The sequence below is a fragment of the Dromiciops gliroides genome, chromosome 4 (genome assembly GCF_019393635.1).
Source record: "Dromiciops gliroides isolate mDroGli1 chromosome 4, mDroGli1.pri, whole genome shotgun sequence".
Lineage (NCBI taxonomy): Eukaryota > Metazoa > Chordata > Mammalia > Microbiotheria > Microbiotheriidae > Dromiciops > Dromiciops gliroides.
In genome coordinates, this window is record NC_057864.1 from 183,124,867 (window position 1) to 183,151,189 (window position 26,323).

Consider the following 26,323-nt stretch of genomic DNA (forward strand, 5'->3'; position numbering starts at 1 on the left):
CTGGAACTGTTGGATGTAAACTTGTGGAAACAGCAATAAAGGGATAATTTTTTAAAACACAGTTTACAAAGAGCATTGAGTGTGGAGCTGTTAGAATTTGAATCGTGACTCCGCTGTGTGACCTGCGGCGGGGGGGGGAGGGGGGGGAGCGTTGCTTCTCGGTCAATGAATGACGACGTTGGACCGGGCGATTCTATAGTTCTAAATCCTATAGGGATCCCTGGGGTACCTGCATAGCTCGAGACACTTCCCCCAGCCCCGTATCCCCGCCTTCCTTCCCACACCTTCCCTTTTTCATTGCCCGGCATCTTCGCCTTTATTTCAAACGCCCGCCCAAGAGGTTTCTCTGAGCCTCCAAGCAGGCTAACCGCTGCTTCCTACTCATTGGTTCAAACCCCCGCCCGTCTTCTCAACCCCGACTCCAATTGGTCCTATTTGAAAGTCCTCAGGGTCCCGCCTTCTCCGTCTTGACTGGCCTATTCAAATAGGACTCCGCAGCTGCTCATTGGAGTATCTGAGACCCCGCGGTGATTGGTCGCCGGAGCGACGAGAGCAGATCAGTGATTGGACACTCTGGCTCGGGCGGGCGGGGAAAGGGTAGTTTTGAAAGGAGCCCGCGTAACGGACCCTCGTCTTCGGCGGGTTGTGCGGTCGCTTTCCCTTTAGCGCTCAGTCTTCCTGTCTCTTCAGTAGCTTTCACGGCCTCTCCTCACGGCCCCAGCCATGGAGGATCTGTCGCCGCTGCAGGTGAGCGTGGGAGGCCGCTCCTCACGGGGCTGCGGCCCCGGCTGGGTTAGTTAGTCCCCGGGACCGTGGTCTTGCCGGGAGCCTTCCTCCACGTTCCTGACTGGGACCACAGGGCAGTGACCCCCACCTCCACCCCCGGGTCAGTCAGGGGTTGCCGCGGGCCTCGTGGAGAGCCCCAGGGTTACGCCTAATCTCGGAAACCGCCTCTTTAAAAGGGTGAAGCATCTTGGGCTTGTAGGTGAAAATTGGGACGGAGGCCCCGTGACAGCGACGGGTGCTTGGCCATTGTCAGAGGTCGAGAAGATGAGATCAGTCTGTCAATCCATAACCACATATTAAGCACCTACTATGTGCCAGGCACCTCGCTAAACTGGGGATACAAGAAGAGGCGAAAGGCAGGCCTGCTCTCAATGATCTTACAACCTATTGGGGGAGACAACAAGCAATCGAATAGATGCAAAGTGAGCTATCTGTAGGATGAACAGGAAATAATTAGCAAAAGGCGCTGGAATTTAAGAGGGGGAGGGAAAGGCTTTCTGTAAAAGTACTTGAAGGAAGCTAGGGAGGTCAGTGGGCAGAGCAGAGGAGAGGCGGAGAGAATGCCCTTATTCCCCTGGTTTTGGTGCTTAGCCCCGTGGTGACTGGCTGTTAGGTCCCTGGGGCCCTTGTCCGTCTTGGAAAGATCCAGGAAGCTTGGGTCCGATACCTTCCTCCTTCCTTGAATTCCTTCAGGATCCTTATTTAGAGATCACACAAATGCTTATGGACTTGACTTCCATTTTATAGATGAGGGGTAAAGTGACTGGCTGGCCCCGATGTCCCGACTAGGAAGGGGGGGTGGGGTGGTTTTTTTAACCCAAATCTTCCCATCTTTTCCCATTGGACAACTGCTTCTCACAAGCCCTAGGGCTCTTTGGCTTAAATCAGTGAGGAAATTGGGGCTTTGACACCAAACCTGTCCACCCCTTCACCCCCCCGCCCCCAGTTCCTTTTTCTGGCTTTGATGCCCATTTTATCTCATGGAGCCTTAGTATATATATATAGTATAGTATAATGAGTTTTTAATATGGTTCTAACTAAATCAAGGGCTAAGGACCAGAAAACCTTGAGTTCTCACCCTTAGTAGCGTGTTTGTTTTTCTTATAGCAGGAAGAGAGCTCAATAAATAATACTGAAACTTTGCCCCCTCAGCCATTCATGTGTCCTAGTGTCTAAAGATAAAAAGACAAAAAGGAAGTGTGCTTTGTGACCCTGAGCAAGTCATTTAACCCTCATTGCCCCACGCAAAGAAAAAGGGGAAATTTTATATATATAAATATTATATATAATAAATATATATTTATTTATTTTATATAAATATATAATTTCTTTGCACCTATTAACAGATTTTAATTAAATTCGTTTAAGGGGCAGCCAGGTGGCACAATGGATAGAGCAGTGGCCTGGGATTCAGGAGTACCTGAGTTCAAATCCAGCCTCAGACACTTGACACTTACTAGCTGTGTGACCCTGGGCAAGTCACTTAACCACAATTGCCTCACCAAAAAAGGGGGGGGGTGGCTCTTATAAGCTATACACCCATTTGCTAGGGTTAGGAACTACCTCTACCAAAGAAAATCAAAACCCTTCTATGTAGGTGAGCCCGAGAGTGTCATTTGACATATATAAGGGTATATAAGTGGCTTGCCTAGAGTACAATAATTTCTAACAAGTGGCAGGTTGGATTTGAAACAAGGTCTTCCTGACTCAAAGTGCCCCAAAAATAGTCCATACAATCAAATGTGTGCAGGAATAGTATTTGGCTTGTTTGTGCTTTAAGCTTTCTAAATAGATCATAAAGAATATAATAGTTTCATTTATTCCAGACCACCTCTATATAGACCTTTTCTGTATGTTTCCCAGGGACATGATTTGACTCATAGTTTTAATATATCTGAAGCCATGCTGTAGTTATCTTTATAGCAGGACTTCCCATGTATATATTGCCCATACCCATGCAGGTTTTCCTTTCTGTAAGTTGAGTATCACTGGTTTCAAAGGAAAATGGATATAGGGCTTACATACTCATTAATTGTAGAGATATATTCTTTGCAATCTCCTTATACTCAGGATGCTTTAGAAATTGTTCTTGAGGTTTTTAACTGCTAGGATTCAGTGATGTATGGTAGTACTGTATTCAACTTTGTAAACTCCATTTTAAACTATTAAAATGTTATGTTGGATTTTTTGTTCTAGTTTCCTTTTAATACTATTATTGAAAAGTTTTTCCTGTCTTTTTTTTCCTAGCCTGTAAATGAAAATCTACAAATTAATAAAATAAAGAAAAATGAGGACGCAAAGAAAAGATTGTCTGTTGAGAGAATCTATCAAAAGAAAACCCAGTTGGAGCATATTTTGCTCCGCCCTGATACTTATATTGGCTCTGTGGAGGTTGTGACCCAGGTAAACAAAATTGATCCAGTGCAGTTTGATATTCATCTTGCCTGTACTTGCTATAATTAGCCAGATTTCAAAACTTTAGTTGTAAAATGCTTTCAATTAAAGTATATTTTGTTAGTCTTCAACTTAGAAAACAGAAAGTCTGTGACCTGTTTATTTGTAAGGCACAATTTAGAGAATAATAAACTGACTTTTTAAAATGTCTTTATTCTAGCAAATGTGGGTTTATGATGAAGGAGTTGGACTTAACTACAGAGATGTAACTTTTGTTCCTGGATTATACAAAATTTTTGATGAAATTTTAGGTAAGTAAATTCAAGTAAAAGATAAAAGGTACAGTAACCCAAATCCATTCCAACCAAAAGTTTTACATAGTAAAAGATTTCTAAATTCCAGTTGTGACTCACTAATAGTCCATACAATCAAAAGTATGTATAATATTTTACCTTTTAAGCTTTCTTATATATTAAACTTCAGTTATTCCATTAATAGTTCACCTTTTTATTTTTATATTTTATTTTTAAGGTCTTTTTGGAATAAAAGTGTTTTTGAAAATAGACTTGATTGTCTTATAAAAGGTATAATTCTTTTACTCTTTCAGTAAATGCCGCAGATAACAAGCAAAGGGATCCGAAAATGAATTGTATTAAAGTCACGATAGATCCGTAAGTCTTTTTTGGTTGACCTATTGAATAAGTCCCTAGTAAATTGAGACCAGAGCTTTTTCTTTTTCCCATCCAATTCATGATGGTGGTGGTAATAAATAGTCTGGTTTCCCAAATTAATAAATGATCCTCTCCAAAATGGGGCTTACCCCAGAGAGGGTACACACACTACTATAGCCTACTGACTTATAGTAAGATCTGCTTTGTTAGGTTTTTGTTTTTGTTTTTACGGGCAATAAGGGTTACGTGACTTGCCCAGGGTCACACACATTGTGAACTTTTAAAGTCTTTCCACAAATTTATATGAAATAGTTTTTCTTTTGTTCCCTATAATAATACAATATTTATGATCCAAACAGCATTAAGTATCTAATTGCAAGTAAAACACAACTTCTATTCTCTTAAAATTTTGCTTAGAATAATGCAATAGAAACCCCCCCAAAATTTCCATGTAAAAATATTGTTATTGGTGGAAAGTAGCAATGGATTAGTTATTCTATTTATGTCTCAATATCCGTCCTTGGGTAGTGGGGTAGAGAAAAAATATAAGGGGAACTAGCAGGAAGGATGCATGTATATAGGTGACCCTTTTTTCAAAGCTACAAAATAATATTTTTCCAGATTTGCCTTTTTTTCCTTTCCATTTGGCATAGATCATATCCGCTTTCCCTGTTTTCCCTAAAGTATGACCGTTACATATTTACTTAACATTATCACTGTCAGCACAGGTGTTGGAAAGAGTTGAGGTTTTTGGTGCATTTTCCTGCCTGCTTAGCATTGAGAATGTTCGTGTTTCACCTGTTTTCCTTTCTAAATAATTTACTGGGTTTCATAAGAAAGCTGTTATGATGTTCAATTCTAGGAGGGATATGAAATTTTTCATTTAAATTAATAAGAATTTCAATCTATGAATATAAAATATTTAGGAAATCACTCCTATTAAATAGTTGAACTGAAAATTATGATATAAACATGTTTGGTCTTTCATAATTTTAAGTAAAAATTTACATTTCTTTTTCCCCAGGGAAAACAATACAGTTAGTGTGTGGAATAATGGGAAAGGTATTCCTGTTGTAGAACATAAGGTTGAGAAGGTCTATGTGCCAGCCCTTATCTTTGGACAGCTCTTGACTTCCAGTAACTATGATGATGATGAAAAGAAAGTCACTGGTAAGATGTTTGAAAATCACTAACCTGTGGGCTAAAAATTATATCATGGAAACTCGGTTATTTATCAATCTCTGGATAATTGGTTTAAGAAGGGAGGAGTTTTTAACCAGTAAAAAATGTAATTTTGATACTATGCCAGTTACTGTGAAGTTAAAATAGATGTACACTGGTATTTACAGGCTGTGAAGTGATGTAATTGAGAAGTGAGTATTGAGGCGGTTAAAATGCAATTTATGCCTTTACTTGTCTTTTTAAAACATAGGTGGTCGAAATGGATATGGAGCCAAATTATGCAATATATTCAGTACCAAATTTACAGTGGAAACTGCCTGTAAAGAATATAAGAAAATGTTCAAGCAGGTAATATATTGTGTTCTGATTTTTGTAACATATACAGCATAAGATTGCATCATTGTTCTTATTATGGGTGTTATGTAATTCAGAAACATTTAAACAACTCCTGAAATTGTATGAAATTAGATTCATTAAAATGCTTTCTTGGGGCAGGTAGGTGGTGCAGTGGATAAAGCACTGGCCTTGGATCCAGGAGGACTTGAGTTCAAATCTGGCCTCAGACACTTGACACTTACTAGCTGTGTGACCCTGGGCAAGTCACTTAACCCTCAATGCCCTGCACCCCCAGCTCCCCCCCCCCAAAAAAAATGCTTGCTTAATGTTTAATATGTGCTGAGGTTCACATCATTTTGGCATCTTTTTATCCCAATTTATTTATAAGGTGATTTGAAAGGTTTTGACTAAGTTTCCTTTTTTTTCCTATTAACTTCTACAGACCTGGATGGATAACATGGGAAAAGCAGGTGAAATGACTCTCAAGCCCTTTAGTGGAGAAGACTATACATGTATCACCTTCCAACCTGATCTGGCTAAATTTAAAATGACATCTTTAGACAAGGATATTGTTGCCTTGATGTCTAGAAGAGCATATGATATTGCTGGTTCCACCAAAGATGTCAAAGTCTTCCTCAATGGAACTAGACTGCCTGTGAGTTTTGTTTGTTTTTAAATATCCCTTCCTTCCCTACTTCCCAACTCCCTAAATGATCTCCTTTTAAGTTCTGGATTTTTGTATATTTGTTTTTCCCGGATCATTTTTCATCTATCACTTTGTATCATTGGGTTTTAAGAGGAATCCTCATGATTATTGTACCCATTTTAACATGCACTTTACAGGAAAAGTAATTAATTACTATTACATTGGTATAGGTAAAAGGATTCCGTAGCTATGTGGATATGTATGTGAAGGACAAATTGGATGAAACTGGCAACCCACTGAAAATTATCCATGAAGAAGTAAACAACAGGTGGGAAGTATGTTTAACTATGAGTGAAAAAGGCTTCCAGCAAATTAGCTTTGTCAACAGCATTGCCACTTCCAAGGTAATTTTTATATGTAAACTGGTCGTTGATGAAACATATTCTTTTGTCCCTTTTGGGGGGTTTTTTGGGTCACTTTTGCTGATATCTATTTTTTAAATTGGTTTATGTTACTATGTGGACACCTTAGTGTTTATTAAGCTAAAAGTATAATAACCAAGAGTTTTTAGTGTTAATGGTCTGAGACTATTGGCCTCTACATTTTAATGTTTTTCTCCTTAGGGTGGCAGACATGTTGATTATGTAGCTGATCAGATTATAAGTAGACTTATTGATGTTGTGAAGAAAAAGAACAAAGGGGGTGTTGCAGTAAAAGCACATCAGGTATGAACACTTGGTATTACTGTGAGAAAGATGAAAGAATAGTATAAATGAATTTCTTCTATTAAAGTCATGTAATTGTACTAGGGACAAAAATGCTCAATGTTCACATGGACTGCCATGCGCCCCCCCCCCCCCACCTAACTTTGTTATAAGGAGGTCCACTCAACGTGTAAGAGATTTGTCCTCAACTTTTTGCACCATGAAAATAGTAGTAGACTACTCAATCTGTTCACCTTTCTGCCTTTGTCACGACATCTTTTACTCATGTTTTTAAAATTCCTCAGTCTTAATCACACTCACCTACCCTATGTCCATCCACTCCATTATCTTCTGGGTGATACTAGATTTCATTTCTTTGGAAAGTTGGAATCCTTGTCTTCTAAACCTACAATACTGCCAGTAGAATATTGGCATTTGGAAGATGGGCCTTGGTTTCTAAAAGAAGGTTGGAATCCTTAAAGAAACTTTACCATTTCCTAAAAACAATCCAGCCTACTTTCATTCTCTACTTTAATTATAGATGCAATGTAACTATTTGTCCGGCCTGTTTGACATACACATATAATATGTACCTGGTGACAAGAAACTGGGGGATAACCCAAACGTGCAAGCATGTGCTTATTGTACTTTATTCTAATAGGTATAGATGAAGTTTAATTGATTTAAATTTTACTGCAGGTGAAAAACCACATGTGGATTTTTGTGAACGCCTTAATTGAAAACCCAACCTTTGACTCCCAGACCAAGGAAAATATGACTCTGCAGGCCAAGAGCTTTGGTTCAAAATGTGAATTGAGTGAAAAATTCATCAAAGCTGTGAGTTGATACCATAGAGTATAATAGATCTTTTAATAACTATCTCAATTTTAAAAGTTATGTTATGGATTTTATCTACTGTTTTAAATATTCTTCTGCATCTTTTCTATTTCAGGCAATTAACTGTGGAATTGTAGAAAGCATACTAAATTGGGTGAAGTTTAAGGCCCAAGTCCAGTTGAATAAAAAGTGTTCAGCTGTTAAACACAATAGAATCAAGGGAATTCCTAAACTTGATGATGCTAATGATGCAGGTATACATTTGATGACTTTAGATCTCATAGTTCACTTTATGAATATTAACATAGGTTCTTGAGAATAGATTTTATTTAAGCAGTCAGCATCTTATCACTAACTTAGAACTAGAATCTTGTAAGAATGGTAAAGTTGAATGCTGAACATTAAGAGTTTCTTAAGATGATTATATATTAATGTGATATTCAAAAGCAGGTGCTTCATTTTCCTAAAAATTATTTGTAACCCAAAATAAAATTAAAAGTTCCAATGTTTTAATGTAAAAGAGAACATACCTCAAAGGAGCTTAGCTGTTTTGTTTTAACTAGCAAGCAATAGCTCATCGTTGAATATTATTTGCTTTGTGAATCCCATCTTTTCATAGAGCTGTCTTAAAGGGTTGGTTTTTTTGGGTTTTTTTTGAGGGGCAATGGGGGTTAAGTGACTTGCCCAGGGTCACACAGCTAGTAAGTGTCAAGTGTCTGAGGCCGGACCTGAACCCAGGTACTCCTGAATCCAGGGCTGGTGCTTTATCTACTGAGCCACCTAGCTGCCCCTGTCTTAAAGGTTTTTAAAACTATCTGCTTCCTATCCCAAGCTATCTGATTAAATAATATTTTAATGATATCCTGTTATAAATTGTAAAGAGTAACAAATGTATAAGCGTATGATTAGAAAGGTTTGCAACACAGGTGTCAGCTACTGAAATTGATTTCTTGTGAAATTTGGCATTGTAGGCAGTAAGAACTCTGCAGATTGTACACTTATCTTGACTGAGGGAGACTCAGCCAAAACTTTAGCTGTTTCTGGCCTTGGTGTGGTTGGGAGAGACAAGTATGGTGTTTTCCCCCTTCGAGGAAAAATACTCAATGTACGAGAAGCCTCTCATAAACAAGTAAGTGGAAGTACCTTTAAGATCCAGGAATTTTAATTCAGGATTTATTGTTGGGTTAATATTTCTGCTTTGGAGATTTGAAAATGTGTTTTAAATTGAGATAACTTAAAAAAGAAAAAAAACTAGAAATTTGTAGCATCTACGTAATAGTTTGCCTCCTGGTTCATTAATATTTAGTAACAAAAAATATTAATGTCCTAGCTAGTGATTTCATTATAAGGGAGGATAATCTTGGAATAACTTAGCACAGACGGATCACTTGAGAAATGTTTTAGTCCAGAGAAAAACAGTACAATGATAAAACAATTTTAAAGGACTTGAGACATGAACAGTGGTGTTGCTTATATTAAGTAAGCTATAACTAACATTAAAACTGTAATTTTTCTTTGTCATTTGTGTTGTCTTTTCCAGATCATGGAAAATGCTGAAATTAACAATATCATTAAGATTGTGGGTCTTCAATACAAGAAAAACTATGAAGATGAAGATTCATTGAAGAGTCTCCGTTATGGAAAAATCATGATTATGACAGATCAGGTTAGAGTCAATCTAAAATATTTTAGATAATTAAGCTGAATGAGCCTCATTTTTACCTGTCTGGCTAAAGTTATTGTCACCATCATAATTCATCAGCTTTTATTGAGAGTTTATAGGATAAAGCATTGTGTTTGTACTTTTTTTTTTTTAATTTTTTTTTTTTTGGCTGGGCAATGGGGGTTAAGTGACTTGCCCAGGGTCACACAGCTAGTAAGTCAAGTGTCTGAGGCCGGATTTGAACTCAGGTACTCCTGAATCCAAGGCCAGTTCTTTATCCACTGCACCACCTAGCCGCCCCTAGTGTTTGTACTCTTAAGTACCGTATGTACACAGTTTTAAATGTGTGTGGATTAGAAGGGTAGCAATTGAACCTGTGGTTTTAATGATACACGGAATTCCCAGATGAAGAAACACTGAAAGATTTAAGTGATTTGCCCAGAGTCACAAAGCCAATATATACCAGAGGTATGACTTGAACCTAGATCTTCCATGTATTTCAGACTGACTTTCTACACCCAATGCATTAAACTTCCTCTCATGGATTGAGACACCTTATTTTGTTCTAGAAAATGACAAGAGAGGGAAGTTATTAGTAGGACAATCATAATTTAAATCTTTTTACTATAATATAACTTGGCCTACTGTGTGCCAAACAGTTGTGCTAGGAATTGAGGACACAAAGACAAAAATGAAGCAGTTTCTCTCCCCAACGGATTTGCTATTTTATCTGGCAAAAACCACACACATAAGTAAATTTAAAATAATGCAGTAAAGCTTAATGTGATGCTAAATATTTAGACTTTCCAACACCTCATTAATTTATATATGTGTGAGTGTGTGTGTGTGTATATGAGATGGTTTTTTAAATGGTGTTTTTTGTTTTGTTTTATTATTGACTATTCCAAAATATTTTTGGAAAATATCTCTAAAGTAGATTCTACCTTAAATTGTTCCCAAACATCCTTGTTCTATGTTTTAATTTAATGATTTTTTTAGGATCAAGATGGTTCTCACATCAAAGGCTTGTTGATTAATTTCATCCATCACAATTGGCCCTCTCTTCTGAGACATCGTTTTCTGGAGGAATTTATCACTCCCATTGTAAAGGTATATTCGGTTTCTAAGGTAACTCAACATATTTTGATGCAACAAGATATATTTTAAAGTCTTTATGATCTGTTGTATTCTCCACAGGTTTCAAGAAATAAGCAGGAATTATCATTTTATAGTCTTCCTGAATTTGAAGAATGGAAAAGTTCTACTGAAAATCATAAAAAATGGAAAGTCAAATATTACAAAGGTTTGTAATGAATTCTCTGGTGTAGTGCTCAATAACTAAGAGAATACAGGGCATCATATTTTCTCCATGTTATTTTATCCTCATTTTTGTGTGATATATTCACTCCCCTCCCCGCTTCCAATTCCTGTGGATCCTCTTATAGAGGATTCAACGGTTAATGAATACTTTGTTGGTTTTGTAGGTTTGGGTACCAGTACATCAAAAGAGGCTAAAGAATACTTTTCAGATATGTCCAGACATCGAATCCAATTCAAATATTCTGGCCCTGAAGATGATGCTGCGATCAGCCTGGTAGGTTAGATCTGTTCAGTAGTTTCTAATTCCAAAAATCACCAAAGTTTCAGATTAGGTCAATCTGAACATTTACTTGCTTTTCCTATAGGGACCTTTTTTTTCCATTCTTCAAGAAAGAAGCAACCAAAATCCTCAAAATAAGCTTTTGATCTGCTTCAGAGAAAGATTAAAACAGAATTCTTACTGAAACTTTTTATAATTCATAGGATCATAGATTTAGAACTAGAAGAGACCTTAGAGGCCATCTAAAACAACTTCATCTTTTTATTTCTTAATTTATAGGCCTTTAGCAAAAAACAGATTGATGATAGAAAAGAATGGCTAACTCATTTCATGGAAGATAGAAGACAGAGGAAGTTACTTGGCCTCCCTGAGGTAAAATATCTTTAATCATGTCCTATAAAGTTCATCATTTTCATTTTTGTCGTTTTCATGTGTCTGGAATCAGTTGATTATAGCAACTTTGAGTCATTGAGCTGTTTGTTAGATCAAACACTTCTCTGTGTGGGGAAATCAATTGTGATTTAGCTGAATGTATGAAGGTCACTGAAATGGCCAGGTTGAGAATAAGAGACTGCAAAGCAGCTGCACATTATTATCCAGTGTCTGGTGGACTATTTTATCCATTATACATACACAAAGAGTGGCTTTTTATCCATAATAATTCTCTAATAGGTTACATTGAAAGTACAAAACTAATACTCTCCCACTTCATTTAGTATGTTCAAGAATAGAGTAGGATTGTTGGGTTTTTCTTTTGTTTTAGCTAAACAGTTATCCTGTAGAATATCTTTGTTGAATATGATCCTTTTTTTGATCCCTTAGGATTACTTATATGGGAAAGCTACTAAGCATTTAACATATAATGACTTCATAAACAAAGAGCTAATCTTATTTTCAAACTCTGATAATGAGAGGTCCATTCCATCGATGGTAGATGGTAAGTTAATCTGCTTTAGTATTAAATTAACAAGAGAAATACCTTGTTCATATTGACATTTACTATTCTTTTCATTTTGAAGGTTTGAAACCAGGTCAGAGAAAAGTCCTGTTCACATGTTTCAGAAGAAACGATAAGCGAGAAGTGAAGGTTGCCCAATTAGCTGGTTCAGTAGCTGAGATGTCCTCTTATCATCATGGTGAAGTAAGAACAAACTCATGAAATGCTGCTTTTTGTTTCAAATTAGCTTGTGTTCAATGGAAAGAAATACCAGAAAGAGTCTAATAATACATCTAAATTTTAATTGATTGCTTATCTCTTTTTAAGCTCTTCTTGCTTTGAGAAGCAGCATTAGACCTGGCACAAAGTAGAAGCTCAGTGATAAAAATTTATGCCATTGCTGCTTTGATGTCCTTGTTAATAATAGTAATAACTTTGAAAGATAGTATGGGAGTAAGTAATAAAGTTTCCTAGGAAAAACTGTAGTATACAGCAGTGGTGTCAGACTTGGGTAGAAATAAGGGCCAATAAACTGTACATAAAGATTCCCTACAGGCCACATATTGACTTAGAAAACCATATATTAACATTATCTATGTTCTACTGTTTTTATTTAGTTAAATCTTTTCTCAATTCCATTTTAATCTGGTTTGGGCCCACTGGGCCACATGTTTACCTCTGGTAAAGAAAATATGCCCATTTCCCAATATCTGAAACACTCAACAATCAATTCTGAGTTATAAAAGCTTTCATCATCCGTGGTATTAATACAACTCCTTTCTTTTACAGAAAAAAGACTTGATTATTTAAATTTTTTTTTCAATTTCAGATGTCACTAATGATGACCATTATTAATTTGGCTCAAAATTTTGTGGGCAGCAACAATCTCAACCTCTTGCAGCCTATTGGTCAGTTTGGTACCAGGCTGCATGGTGGCAAGGACTCTGCTAGTCCTCGATACATCTTCACAATGCTCAGGTGAAGTCTACTTTTGGTTTCTGTGGAAGTTTGGTAATGTCAAGTGTCATGTTATATCGGTTAGAAATTCAGAAATCTTCATCAAAATTTCTTTTTATGATTTAGATGCTTAAATGAACGTGCCAAAAATGTGATTTCTTGAAAGTTTGGTACTCTGCAAATAACAGGATATACCTGGGTTATTCTGTAAATAGCAAAGAAAACTTAAAACCGATTTTCCACCATTTGAGTTCAGTATCATGCATTTTTCTACAACTCTGCCTCCTTTTAGTAGGCACAATCTCCTTCCCAAACATTATACTTTTACTTTTATTTCATCAGTTTCCCCTTGCTGTCTTGTTATGGCTAGTTGTGATAGCTCAGTTTCTATATCATATATGGTCAGTACTATATGATTTTTTAAAAAGAGTACTTCTAACCATGATTTTAGTTATTTTTATTTCATTTACATTTCTGAAACAGCTCTAACATGAATCGGCAACTACCTAAAATAAATTGATTTTATTTTTAAGTTTTGATAGATTTTGTTGTTTATATTCTATTTATAGATTACTCCACTTTCATAAGATAGCTCTTATAACGAAAAAGTTAAATAAAACTAATAATAAAGAGATTTCATTTGAAAATATATGCATCATTCCATATCTATAGCAACCCCTGCTTCTCTTTTTTTTCTCTGTCTCCCACCCCCATTCCTTTGAAAAAGGAAAGATAAATTTCTTACCATAAATGCACATAGTTAAGCAAAACAAATATCCTCAGTGACTGTGTCTCATTCTGTACCCTAAATCCATCACCTCTCTGTAAATGGGTAGCTGATTTCTTCATCTGTACTCTAGAATCCCGAATGGGCATATTGATCATAGCAGTCTCTTTTGTTTTTATTATCACTTTTATGGGTTTAGGTGTCCCTCATAAAAAAATAAATAAAATAAAAGCAAGGATGTGCATTGAAGCACCAGCAAAACTTTGCAACATATCCTGAATTAGGCAACATAGTCTCCACCTCTTATGGAAAGAAAAGGAGGTATATTTTATAATTTCTTCTTTGGGGACAAGCTGCCAAGTTAATTACACAAATAAGAATAATTGCCAGAGATGAGACAAAATGTCTTTTTTACAACAACTGAATGAAATCAATTTTTGCAAAATATCAACATTTGTCAATTTTCTCCCTAGCCCATTGGCTCGGTTGCTTTTCCCAGCAAAGGATGATCAGACTTTGAGGTTCTTATATGATGACAACCAACGTGTAGAGCCAGAATGGTACATTCCTATTATTCCCATGGTATTGATAAATGGTGCAGAAGGGATTGGAACTGGGTGGTCCTGTAAGATCCCCAACTTTGATGTCCGAGAAGTTGTGAACAATATCAGGCGTCTGATGGATGGAGAAGAACCCTTACCAATGGTAATAATTCTAGATGATTTAGAATCTAATTTTAGCTTTGTCATTCATATTAATTGGTCATTTAGTAATGATTGTGTTTTCAAAGTCTTTATTTTGGCCTTAAACCTTTAAGATACAAACCAACCTGTTTGGGGTTTTGTATTTTTTTTTCCTATTTAGCTACCTAGTTACAAAAATTTCAAGGGTACAATTGATGAGCTGGCTCCAAATCAATATATTATCAGTGGTGAAGTGTCTATTCTAAATTCAACAACCATTGAAATCTCTGAGCTTCCAGTCAGAACTTGGACCCAGGTAAAATATTCTGTGTTTTTTTGGTTTTGTGATAAAAAGAAATGGACTCTTGTTAACCTGTATTACTTGGTGAATCATTTGACTTACCTAAGAATGGGTTCTTTTTTCAGGTATATAAAGAGCAGGTTCTGGAGCCCATGCTGAATGGCACTGACAAGACACCCCCCCTCATAACAGACTATAGGGAATACCACACTGATACCACAGTGAAGTTCATAGTGAAGATGACTGAAGAGAAACTGGCCCAAGCAGAGCATGCAGGACTACACAAAGTCTTCAAACTTCAGACTAATCTAACATGTAATTCCATGGTATGTCTGAAAAGTGTTTACACAATTTGATATTTTGAAAGCTGTATATGGTCCTTGATTATTAGATGGGTTCTGTTTATATTAGACTTGAAAGATATCTGTTAAGCAAAGCTATATTAGCATACTAACCTAAAGATGTAAAGCGATAAGCTATTTCTGTGATATTTTATTTAGGTTAAATCTCATTGATTTCAAAGTTTTTCTTCTGATTCCAATCTGTTTTCTCATTTAAGGTGCTTTTTGATCATGTTGGCTGTCTAAAGAAGTATGATTCTGCACTGGATATCCTAAAAGACTTCTTTGATCTCAGGCTTAAATATTACGGACTGAGAAAAGAATGGCTTACTGGAATGCTTGGTGCTGAGTCTGCCAAATTGAACAACCAGGCTCGGTTCATCCTAGAGAAGATAGAGGGGAAAATAGTCATTGGTATGTTACTGGAACCATAGGTACACACAGTACTGCAGATTCAAGCTTAGTTTCCATTAGGTTTCTGTAAGAAGAGTTGGCCTGGATTGATGGCCTGATATATTAATATCATGGATTGGCACCAGACTTAATCCTCCTATCATGTTCAGTTTGATAGTTTATCTAGTAATTGCTTTGACAGAAACAACAGAAAGTGTATTACTTTTGATATTGATTAAATCCTAAAATGTATATGTGAATTTGCTCATCTACGTTACTAGGACCAAAGTAATTCAAGCATGAGAAAACTCACATCAGCATCATCATTTACATTTTATTAAACACCTTCTGTGTCCTTTGTTAATCTTCACAAGATCCCCATGGTATAGACAGTGCAACTGTTATCCCCATTTTAAAGATTAAAAAACTGAATTTCAGACTGGAAGCCACTTGTTGGTAAGGTTAGAGTCTCATTTGGTCACAAAACTTTGTAGGTGCTCTTGTTATCCCTGTATACAGATGGGGAAATAAGACTAAGGAGGCTAAGTGACTTACACTGGGTTAAGTAGCTGGTGTCTTAAGGCAGGATTTTCATTCAGTCTACCCAGCCCACCCCAAGGTCAAAACACTGCATTCTGCCACCTAACTTAAAGGTGGATGGGGTAGTAATTAGCATAATGGAAAAGTATTGAAAATAAAAAATATACAAGGATGAATGGAAATATATAGACATGAAATAGTGGAAACTGGCTGTGTGCCTAGGACAGAAAAGGGTAGGGTACTTCAATGGAAATACCATAGGACAGGGTTCAAGTAACTAGCCAGAGACCAAGGAGGGGCTGTTTCTGACCCTAGAGAGAAAAGGATCTCCAAGGGTTACCAAAGAGACTAAAATATTAGGTATAATGGAATAGGGAAGTATAGGAAAGACAGAAAAACATTGAAAAAAGACAGAAAAGCCAAATGAAGCTAATTGAGTTAGCTAATTGTATGCATTAAAGTATGCATAGTGTTTTACCCTATACTGCAGTGCACATAGCAAAGGAGAAGTTAATACTAGCACCCCTAAAAAAAATACTAGCACCCCTGCTAACACTACAATAAAGTCTTTGGAAAACAATCTACCTAATAATCTGGTTATGGCTCTTAAGAGTTGACCTATCAGACTAACAGCCTATCTTCTATTTGCCTGCCTCAATAAAAGATTTATAGGGTATTTCAGGTACTATTTCATTGCCCCCTTGTGGTGACTTGGATTTGCAAAGAGGACTTTTCCCATATCAAGTCGTATAAGACTCATACTGGAATGTACGTGGTTTTAGTAAATATTTTTGAAGGGAAGGTAGGGAGGTTTGTCCTGACCTGTAATTTTATTAGTGAAAAGAACTCCTATAGAGGAGATTCCCTCTGCCGTCTCGACAGTCCTACAGGAGAGAGCTGCCTGGGCTGCTAGGATGGTAAATGATTTGCTCCAGGACCTTGCAGAGGCAGAAGCTGACTCTGCCACTTGTGTCTGGCCTGCTTCGTTGGAGTGTATTTCATAGATGCTTTCCAATTTTTGTCTTATGTTCCACAATAAGGGAAAACTTAGCCTGTTCCTAATATTTGTTTTTACATATAGCTTATCAAGCTTATAATTGAGTATTATAATTAAAAAATGTTTTTCCTTCTAGAAAATAAGCCTAAGAAAGAGTTAATTAAGGTTCTGATCCAGAGGGGATATGATTCAGATCCTGTCAAGGCCTGGAAGGAAGCTCAGCAAAAGGTAATTTCTTGGTCAGCTTCCTTTATCTTTTGTTAAAAACTCAAAGCATTATAATATCTGGTTACTGGAATTCCATGTGAAAGTTATCATTTTTAAATCCCTTTTCTTAGAGTCCAGGAGACAATGAAGAAGAAAATGAAGAAAGTGAAAATGAAAAAGAAAACGAAAAAAGTGATTCTGCCACTGATTCTGGACCAACTTTTAACTACCTTCTTGATATGCCTCTCTGGTACTTGACCAAAGAGAAGAAAGATGAACTCTGCAGGCAGAGGACTGAAAAAGTAGGTGTGAGGGGGACTGTTTTATTTTAAATGTTGGGTTTGGGTGTGATGTACATTACCTATATAGGATGTCCCAAAAGTCTTAATGCGGTTTTGAGCTTCAATAGGTTAAAACTACACTAAGTGGGGCAGCTAGGTGGCGCAGTGGATAGAGCACTGGCCCTGGATTCAGGAGTGCCCGAGTTCAAATCCGGCCTCAGACACTTAACACTAGCTGTGTGACCCTGGGCAAGTCACTTAACCCCAATTGCCCTGCAAAGACAAAGAAAAAAAAAAGAATATAATCAAAAACTACACTAAGACTTTTAGGACACCCTCTAGGTGCTACTTTTACAGGTTGCTATATCTTTGATTTTCATCTGATTATGCAATTTAGGAGCAAGAACTGGAGAACTTAAAACGAAAAAGTCCTTCGGATTTATGGAGGGAAGATCTGGCTGCTTTTATTGAAGAACTTGAGGTATGTGGGGTGGTTTGGGTAAGGGTGTGGGGGCGTGCTTTTAAGTAGAAAAAGAGGAAGATGTCGTTTTCACAAGCATTATTACAACTAGAGGTAGAAATAATATAAAGATACATCCCAGGATACCAGATAGAGTTCTACCCTGCAAAGAAATCATTAAATAATTCAAAACTCTCAAATGTGCCAAAAAGCAAAAAATATATACTTGGAACAAGAGGGGAGAATAGCATAGGACAGGACTTTGATCTAAAGCTTGGAGGTGTTGGGGTTTCATGTGCCTATACAGACTGTAAGACAGCTGGGTGGCACAGTGGATAGAGTGATAGAGTATCAAGCCTGAAGGCAGGAAGACTCATCTCTCGAGCTCAAATCTGGCCTCAGACACTTATCTGGGTGACCCTGGAGAAGGAAATGGCAAACCATTCCAGTATCATTGCCAGAAAAACTCCGAATGGAGTCATGGACACAACTGAAATAACAACAAAAACACAGAATGAAGCTAGCACAAAGGTCTGGAAAGAAGAGCATTGCCAGTAGACCTTTGCTGTAAGATGAGATGAACTTTAGGACGTAAAAAAAAAAACCCATCCTCTTTTCATTTATGAGAACTATCCAAGTCATCCCACACAACCCCCTAAAAAAGGATTAACCCAAATTTGCTTAGGGAGTTAACTTGTCCTAGTGTGATTTCAGAGGTTACCCTAGTCTTCCCTTCATACACACCCCACTAACAACAACCACCCAAAAAAAGGATCAGCCTACTCACCTGAAATTTCCTTTAACAAAAGAAAAAATAACTCTTTCCATGTTTGGTGATTTGGAGCTTAAAATTTAAATTACCTTAAATTACCTTAGCTGATCTAGCCCAATTTCCTCATTTTATAGGGTAGGAAACAAACGCAAGGAACTTTAAAATACTTCTAAGTATTACAGATTTAGAGGTGCAAGAGACCTCAGAAGCCAAGTAGTCCAAAACCCTTGCTTTCCAGATGAAGAAATTTGAAAGGTCAAGGATCATGTGTATAAGTTGTAGCACTGTGATTCTGGCTATTGTCAGACCCATTGAAGTGTTGGTTTTGTTGGTTTTGATTCTTTTGTCCCTTTTATTCTTTGTTACAAAAGTTGGCCTGCTGGATGGTGAAGCTTATTATTTCTTTGAGATATTAGACAATGTCTATTACATAATAAGATTTATTTTTCATAACCTTTCTTTAGGTTGTTGAAGCCAAAGAAAAACGGGATGAACAAGTGGGTACTGTTGGTAAAGGTAAAGCTGGTGCAAAACCAAAGGCAAAGAAAGGTCAACTGGCAGAAATTTTGCCTTCTCCTTGTGGCAGACGAGTCGTCCCTCGAGTGACTGTAGAAATGAAAGCAGAAGCAGAAAAGAAAATCAGAAGGAAAATTAAGGTAATAAATACACTTGAAAAAATTGGCAGCAGAGAATAAGAGCTGGCCTCAAAGTTAGAAAAGGTTGGATTCTAGTTTCACCTCACCTCCAACATACAATGGCCATGTGACCTTGGGAAAGTCACTTAACCTCTCACTTCCTCCAGGCAACTCTGAGTCTGAGTTGCAGAGCAGGCACCAGTCTTCGCTGGTAGAAGGTGTTCTCCAAGAGAGTTTACCATCCCAATGAAATCACAGGTCTAATCATCCCCACCTGCCCTCCCCTCCAAAAAAGCTATATGTATCAATAGCTTTTCAAATACTCTTTCTTTTCCAATCTCAATAAATATAATTATGGTACTACTAGCTAAGAATTGATCGATATTATAGCATTCTTGGTTTAAGGAATGTGCATATTAAGCGAAATCGCATTACAGAAAAAGTTAATTTCACAAAAACAATGTTACATAGAAAGCATGTGATGCTATGGTGGGGTTTTTATTAATGTGTTAAAATATTGTGAAACAATATTAGTTAAGGCAGCCTTGTTATGGGTATGCCTATAAGTTGGGGTTTTTTTGTTGGTTTATTTATTTTTTTTTTTATTTTGTTGAGGCAATTGGGGTTAAGTGACTTGCCCAGGGTCACATAGCTAGTAAGTGTCAAGTGTCTGAGGCTGGATTTGAACTCAGGTCCTCCTGAATACAGGGCTGGTGCTCTATGCACTGTGCTACCTAGCTGCCCCCCATAAGTTTTTTCAGATAGGCTTTCATTTAGTTTGAAAATGCTTACTTAATTGAAAAATATATATAATCTTTGGAAATAACTCTTAAAGCTTTAAAAAATGTATTAGCAAGACAGCTAGGTGGTACAGCGGATAGAGCACTGGCCCTGGATTCAGGAGGACCTGAGTTCAAATCCAGCCTCAAATACTTTACACACTTACTAGCTGTGTGACCCTGGGCATGTCACTTAACCTCAATTGCCTTACTCCAAAAAAATTGTATTAGCTACCAAAAAATGTATTCCTAATAAGTTGCTTTGAATAACAGCTCATATCTAGTTACGGCATCATTTCAACAAAAATTTGTTAAGGGCCTACTATGCATACAAGGCACTGTAGTAGGATCATACATTTAGAGTAACTCCAAGATATTTTATTCCATTTGTAGTTATGAGTCTTCCCTTTCTTAATATTTTGTTCCAGATTTTTTGAGGCTGTACAAAATCATTGTGGGTTTATTTTGTAGGTTTTTAGATTTAGAACTGGAAGGGAAGCTTAGAGGCCATCTAGTTCAACTCTCATTTTACAGATGAGGGGAAGGAGACCAAGAGAAGGGAAGCAATTTGCCTCAGTTTCTCAGTAAAAAGCACAGCTAGGATTTGATCTTAGATCTTTTGACTCCAGTCCTATTGCTCTTTGCCCTGTACCATTCATGCCTCTTAGGAACAAGCTGTGGGAATGTATTTTGTGATTTTTCTTTCTAATTCTACACTCTTGTATTTGTCCTTTTTTCTAATATATCTCTTGGGCAGCTAGGTGGCGCAATGGATAGAGCACTGGCTCTGAAGTCAGGAGGACCTGAGTTCAAATCCAGCCTCAGACACTAAACATTTACTAGCTGTGTGACCCTGGGCAAGTCACTTAACCCCAATTGCCTCACCACCACCACCACCACCACCCCCTCCAAAAAAAAACCCCACCTCTAATTATATCTCTTGCTTTTCATAGAGACCATTCCATTAAATATTTTCAGGAAATCCTATATAACATTGTTGAACAGGTTTGATTCCTCTGCAGTGTTATGCTAATACACCATACTAAAGTCATTCTGTACCTACATATTGTCAATGCTTAGCTATATGGAGTTGGCAGAACTTTTAACTTTTTTTGTTTTTATGTCTTTAGACTGAAAATATCGGAGAAAGTTCTCAAGATGACAGTCTAGAACCAGAAACTCTGAAACAAAGACTAACCAAAAAGGTTAAGACAGAACCAGGTAATTTAAAAGAAATAAACAGTAAATCTTACATTGGTTACCAGCCTGGCCATATCTAAGTGAAGTAAGACTGCCTTCCTGGGTAATAATCACCTTATAATGACATCCTTTGGTAATTCAGGACTTTAAACTTTTTGGATGAGGCTATAGATAGACTTTATTAATAGCACGCCATAAGGCATTTTGAATTTACAAGTTATTTGTTCAAAAAAAGATTAAAGTAGCATATCTATTATGTCAATAGGTATTATAAATCTCAAAGCATTGTAAAAAAATGTAAATTCTTATCTCTTGAGCACTTATTAAATTCCCAGAACAGATAATACAAAATAAATATAACATGTTGTCTCTACCCTAAACAAATTTATAGTCAGAGAAGTTAAGACTAATAGATTAAATAGTATAAGACCATATAAGAAGGTGCTAAATTGAGTGGCACATACAATAAATGCTATAGTCTACAAAAGGGAGACATTAAATACTAAAGACTAATGAAGTTCAAGAAAGCTTCATGAAAAATGTGGGATTTGAGCTGTGCATTGGGAATTTGGACACAATCTATGCAAACACAATGAGTTAATTTAAAGTGCTGAGTGGGTTTTGGGAAGTAGTTATTAGGAAATAAATTTTGAAAGATACCATAGGATCTGGGGCAGCTACATGGCGCAGTGGTTAAAGCACCGGCCCTGAATTCAGGAGTACCTGAGTTCAAATCCGGCCTCAGACACTTGACACTTACTAGCTGTGTGACCCTGGGCAAGTCACTTAACCCCCATTGCCTGCAAAAAAAAAAAAAAAAAAGATACCATAGGATCAGATTAAGAAGGACCTTTAAAGCCTAAATTTAGGAATTTTATCCTGGCAGCAGCATATGCTTTCTAGATTGGTGGAAGAAGAGGGTAAATTAAGGTTAATAGAGTAATTCTTTCTGCTTCATATGGATTTAGACCAGAGTAGTAGTAATCAGAATAGAGAGAAAGGCATATAGGAGGAAGAATCAATAGCACTTGGTGACTAACTAAATATAGAAAATGAAGGGGAAAATGGTTCACAGGTTTCTAAGGAATGGGTAAAGGTAATTAATTTTTTTCTACTTTTCTACCCTTTAAGGTACCAAAGAAAAGAAGCAGACCAAATTGCCATTCAAACCAATCAAAAAAGAAAATAAGAGAAATCCTTGGTCTGATTCAGAATCTGATTTGAGTTGTAATGAAAGTGACTTTTATGTCCCCCCTAGAGAAACTAAATTACGCAGGACAGCAGCAGGTAAGGAAAACAACCAAAAAAGTAAAGCTACTATCTTAGTTGGAACATGACCTTTATCTTAAAGTGTTAGATGGGCAACATATTATGGCTAGCAGCAGCACTGAAATCCAGGAATAGTTTTGTTACAGAGGAATAATTTAAAATTTAGAAGAGGAAATTGAAAGTTGTGATATTATTACATTAAAAGTAAAGTTAGTGAGCTTCTAATGCTCTTAGAAAAGGTGTTTTTTTAATCATCATTCTTTGTAAAATTGATTTCTAAATGTTAATCATTTTGATTTTTTGTTTGGGTTTTATAACAGCAAATACCAAATACACAGTTGATTTGAATTCAGACAGCGATCTTTCTGATTCAAAAGAGGAATCTCAAGATGAAGATGAGGATTTTAGCCTATCAGATGGAGGTTCATCTCAGGTTAAAAGCATACCAAAGTGAGTATATGAGCTCATGTGAATGTTACCATGTTGTGTTAATGTCTCCAGGAAGATTGTGGCCAGGACAGACATACTCCATTTAACATTGCCCCAGCCAGCATCATGCAGTTACATCATTAATGCATTGGTCCTACTGACCTAATTGCCTGGGCTACCAATCAAGTGGTCAGTGATTAGCCCAGCCAGATTTCATTTGGGGAGTTAGTTCCAAGACCTAATTCTGCCAGCCATCTCATCAATCACATAAAATTCGTTGCCCCTGTAACATTTTGCTTAATTTCACATTTTCACAGACAGAATTAATGACATTAGGTGAGGTTTGAGTAAAGTAGGGAACATAATATATGTTAAGTAATAATAATTTACTTAATTTGTAGGTTACAGACAATTACTAATTGCTAAAAAAAAAAAATTTATTCTAGAGCAACTAAAGGACGAACTGCTAGCAAAGAAGAGGAGCCACAGAAGAGTTCTCTATCAAGTATGTGTGTATATATGTATATGTAAATGATTGAAATGTTTGCCTTATGCTACAAAACAAAACTTAAAAGCTAGGCAGATTTAGCTGATTTACTTTTATTCCCTTTGATAAATAATAAAGTTAATCATTGTGCTTATGTATAGTGTGCTGGCATTTAGAGCACTAAAAGTAATAGAACTCTCAATTTACTCATCTAATATTTCTGTCTTCTCAAGATGAAGTTGAGGACTTGGAACCTGAGGATACGAAGGACATGGCTCTTGCTTCTTCAAGCTCTTCTGCTTTCGATTTCCCAATTGAACCTGAAATTACAGATCCAGTCCCCAAAAAAAGCACTGCAGTGAAAAAGACTGCGGCAAAGAGTAAGTCCAAATAATTTAAATTAAATAAATCATGCTGAGAATACTGTTATTTGCTATAAGTCAGTTTTTAAACATGCCCAGAATTCACCTAGGATGGCTACTGGAATTAAATCTTTCAGAAGTATCAGCCATCATTTTGGTCATACTGTAAAAAATAATTTGTCACTTAAGTGATTAATTTCAGAGTGTTAAACTAGGAGCCAGATGTTGGAAAGAGTAATGGGTATATAGAGTCTTTGATGACAAGTTATTTCATTTGAGCACCACTTTTCTTATCTATAAAATCAAAACACTGCCTATCTCATGAAGGTCATTTTGAGGGAAATGCTTTGTAAAGACCTTAGAAATCTGCAAAAAAAGATTTTGTTATTTTTGTGTTTCTAATCACTTACATATTCCTGTAACATTTCCAGGACACTGGATATGCACTGTCCTGTTGGATCTTCAAAATTATATTAGTGTCATTTCCCATTTTACAGATAGGAAAACTGAGTTTGGAATAGATTAAGTAATTTGTCCAAGGTTTGCACTACTAGTAAAGCCAATATTTTAACCCAGGTCTTTTGACTTCTAGCCCAGTGCTTTTTTCCACTAGGAGACGCATGTTAAAATCAACAAACATTTAAACGTCTGATTTTTGTAAAGGGAGCAAGGATAGAAGGCTGTGGCCAAAATGATGGCCTTAATGTAAACTACTATATACTTGGTGATACTTGGAAAAAAAAAGTTTAAAAAGAAATTAGAGATACTTGGATTCTCCAGTGTATGCTTAGCTTTGTTGCAATGGCTTTTCTTAGGTGGAATAAAAGCAAGAGTAGTCAACACATTACTTGGGAAAATAGGATAAACAACATCTAGTTTACAGAGTGAGGAACTCCATCCAAAGACCCAAATTCTGAATTGCAGTTTTGCCTGTTTCAGGTCAGTCTTCTACTTCTACGGCCGTAGCAAAGAAAAGGGCAGCCCCCAAAACAACCAAAAAGGCCCTGGCCTCCAAAGTATCTCCAGACTCTGTCTCTGAAGCCTCTGAAAAGACTGTGCCAGCCAAAAGCAAGAAACCTCGCAAAAGGAAGCCTTCGAACTCTGACGACTCTGATTCAGACTTTGGAAAAACCATCTCAACAGCCAAGGCAGTGAAGGTGGGTCTTTTGAATTACAGGTGAGCCCTGATTTGGTACTGGGCGGCTTGAAGTTTAAAAGGGAAGTCTTAACAATAAAAGCTGTTGGCATTTGCCGTTTTAAATTTTGCTAAGTGCTTACTTCATTTGACTCTCACAGCCCCATGAGATATTCTGCCTTTAAAATCTCATCTATTTTTGACTTTGAACATAACTTGTATATACATAGTCAAGAAAGAGCTCTTTCTTGATTTAATTTGCTCCCATCTCAATTAATGTTGGTGCTGGCCTTTAGCTGCCTGAGAAGCCAGTGTTATAATTTCTGACAAATTAGAGCCTCTCAAATTGTGACGTACTTATTAGTGTACTTATACAGTTGAACTTCTTCATTAGCTTAAAGTTCTGTAAATTCATTTTACTTTTAGAAATCCAAGAAGGTGGATGATGACTTCCAGATTGACTCAGATTCAAACGCAGCTCCTGTAGCACCTCGGGCAAGGCCTGGCCGAGCAAAGAAGCCTATTAAATACCTGGAAGAATCAGATGAGGATGATATGTTTTAAAATGTGGAATTATTTTTAATTTTAATGATATCAAAACTGCTTTTGAAGTCATTTCTCTCTGAAACCCTTTAGTTTCCTTCTCTGAGAATAAGTCTAAGTCTAGGAGCTACTGAAATATTTTTCCATGTTAGAATTTTTAGTAGCGGTAAAGCTCAAGTGCTCCTGACTCTTAGTATTTCCTTCTTCTAAGAACTCAATACTGTATAATTGAGCAGTCACCAACATTATTTCATCACCTTTGTGTTTTGAATCCTCGTGTTTATTTTCTCTCTTTATCTAATTATAGTTTTGAAACTTGGATGTAAATTCTCTCTCTTGGTCTATTAGTATTGTGATTATTTAGGTTGGCTAAAAAATACCAGTCATGTAAAGTAGTAAATTTGCCTATCACTGACCTATATTATATTGTGAGAGAGAGAAAGGTACTTTGGAAGCCAAAGTATAGATTTAGTAAAACTGGAATAATTTGTTAATTCAGTTTTATCTTGTTAGTTTTAGAGGTGGGCAATGTTTTGCCAAAATTAAGCTTTTTATTTTATAGATCTTCTAGCTAAAATACTCCCCTTCCCAAAGTATCTATGTGAATCTATATCTACATACCTCTAACAAGTCAATATAGTGAAGAAAAACTAGTCAGATTGGTCATAGAGATAGCATATTTCATATAAAACTACTGATCGGTTGAAATTTTCACATTGCAACCCCATTGTTGCAATATTGCATATTGCTACTCTATAGAAATACACGTTGGCTACCTCAGCTTCAGTTTTTTCTAGAATGAGGTTCCAAGGTGGCATGGGCATTTATTTTGGAGGGCAGCTATATGTTAGTGTCTCAGTAATATAGAGAGGATACTCAAAGGTAAATTTGGTGACATGTTTGAAATTAACCATATGAATTTCTTTAAGCTTTTAAAGCCCTTTAGCTTGCTGTATATAAATGTCGCATCTGTTTGTATGATCTGTGAGTGGTGTTCTCTTAAGTGTATTTGTAAATATTTACTATGTTTTCTATGTAGTTGAATTAAAATAATTTTTGTACTTAAATA

At 36.6% G+C, this 26,323-nt stretch overlaps 1 protein-coding gene across 1 annotated transcript; it reads left to right on the top strand.

The window, feature by feature from the left end:
- The first annotated feature begins 622 nt into the window (after window positions 1–622).
- TOP2A (DNA topoisomerase II alpha) lies at window positions 623–26,323 on the top strand. The gene is made up of 35 exons (XM_043964482.1): window positions 623–747; window positions 3,034–3,189; window positions 3,401–3,491; window positions 3,788–3,851; window positions 4,876–5,021; window positions 5,284–5,381; window positions 5,812–6,024; window positions 6,246–6,419; window positions 6,639–6,740; window positions 7,419–7,556; window positions 7,672–7,810; window positions 8,528–8,685; window positions 9,097–9,222; window positions 10,219–10,329; window positions 10,417–10,522; window positions 10,704–10,813; window positions 11,099–11,191; window positions 11,642–11,756; window positions 11,839–11,960; window positions 12,586–12,734; window positions 13,914–14,145; window positions 14,305–14,439; window positions 14,550–14,750; window positions 14,984–15,179; window positions 16,832–16,923; window positions 17,034–17,204; window positions 17,581–17,664; window positions 18,880–19,071; window positions 20,960–21,050; window positions 22,161–22,316; window positions 22,619–22,748; window positions 23,174–23,232; window positions 23,448–23,594; window positions 24,516–24,733; window positions 25,138–26,323. The coding sequence occupies exons 1-35, from the start codon at window positions 724–726 to the stop codon at window positions 25,273–25,275; spliced, it is 4,677 nt and encodes a 1,558-aa protein (XP_043820417.1). The 5' UTR covers window positions 623–723; the 3' UTR covers window positions 25,276–26,323.

Excerpts from the sequence above, each read along its gene's own strand:
- TOP2A (XM_043964482.1), top strand. The coding sequence starts at position 724 with ATGGAGGATCTGTCGCCGCTGCAG. Across the intron at positions 14,751-14,983 it reads ATCTAACATGTAATTCCATG|GTGCTTTTTGATCATGTTGG; the intron begins GTATGTCTGAAA and ends TTCTCATTTAAG. Across the intron at positions 22,749-23,173 it reads CAGGTTAAAAGCATACCAAA|AGCAACTAAAGGACGAACTG; the intron begins GTGAGTATATGA and ends AATTTATTCTAG.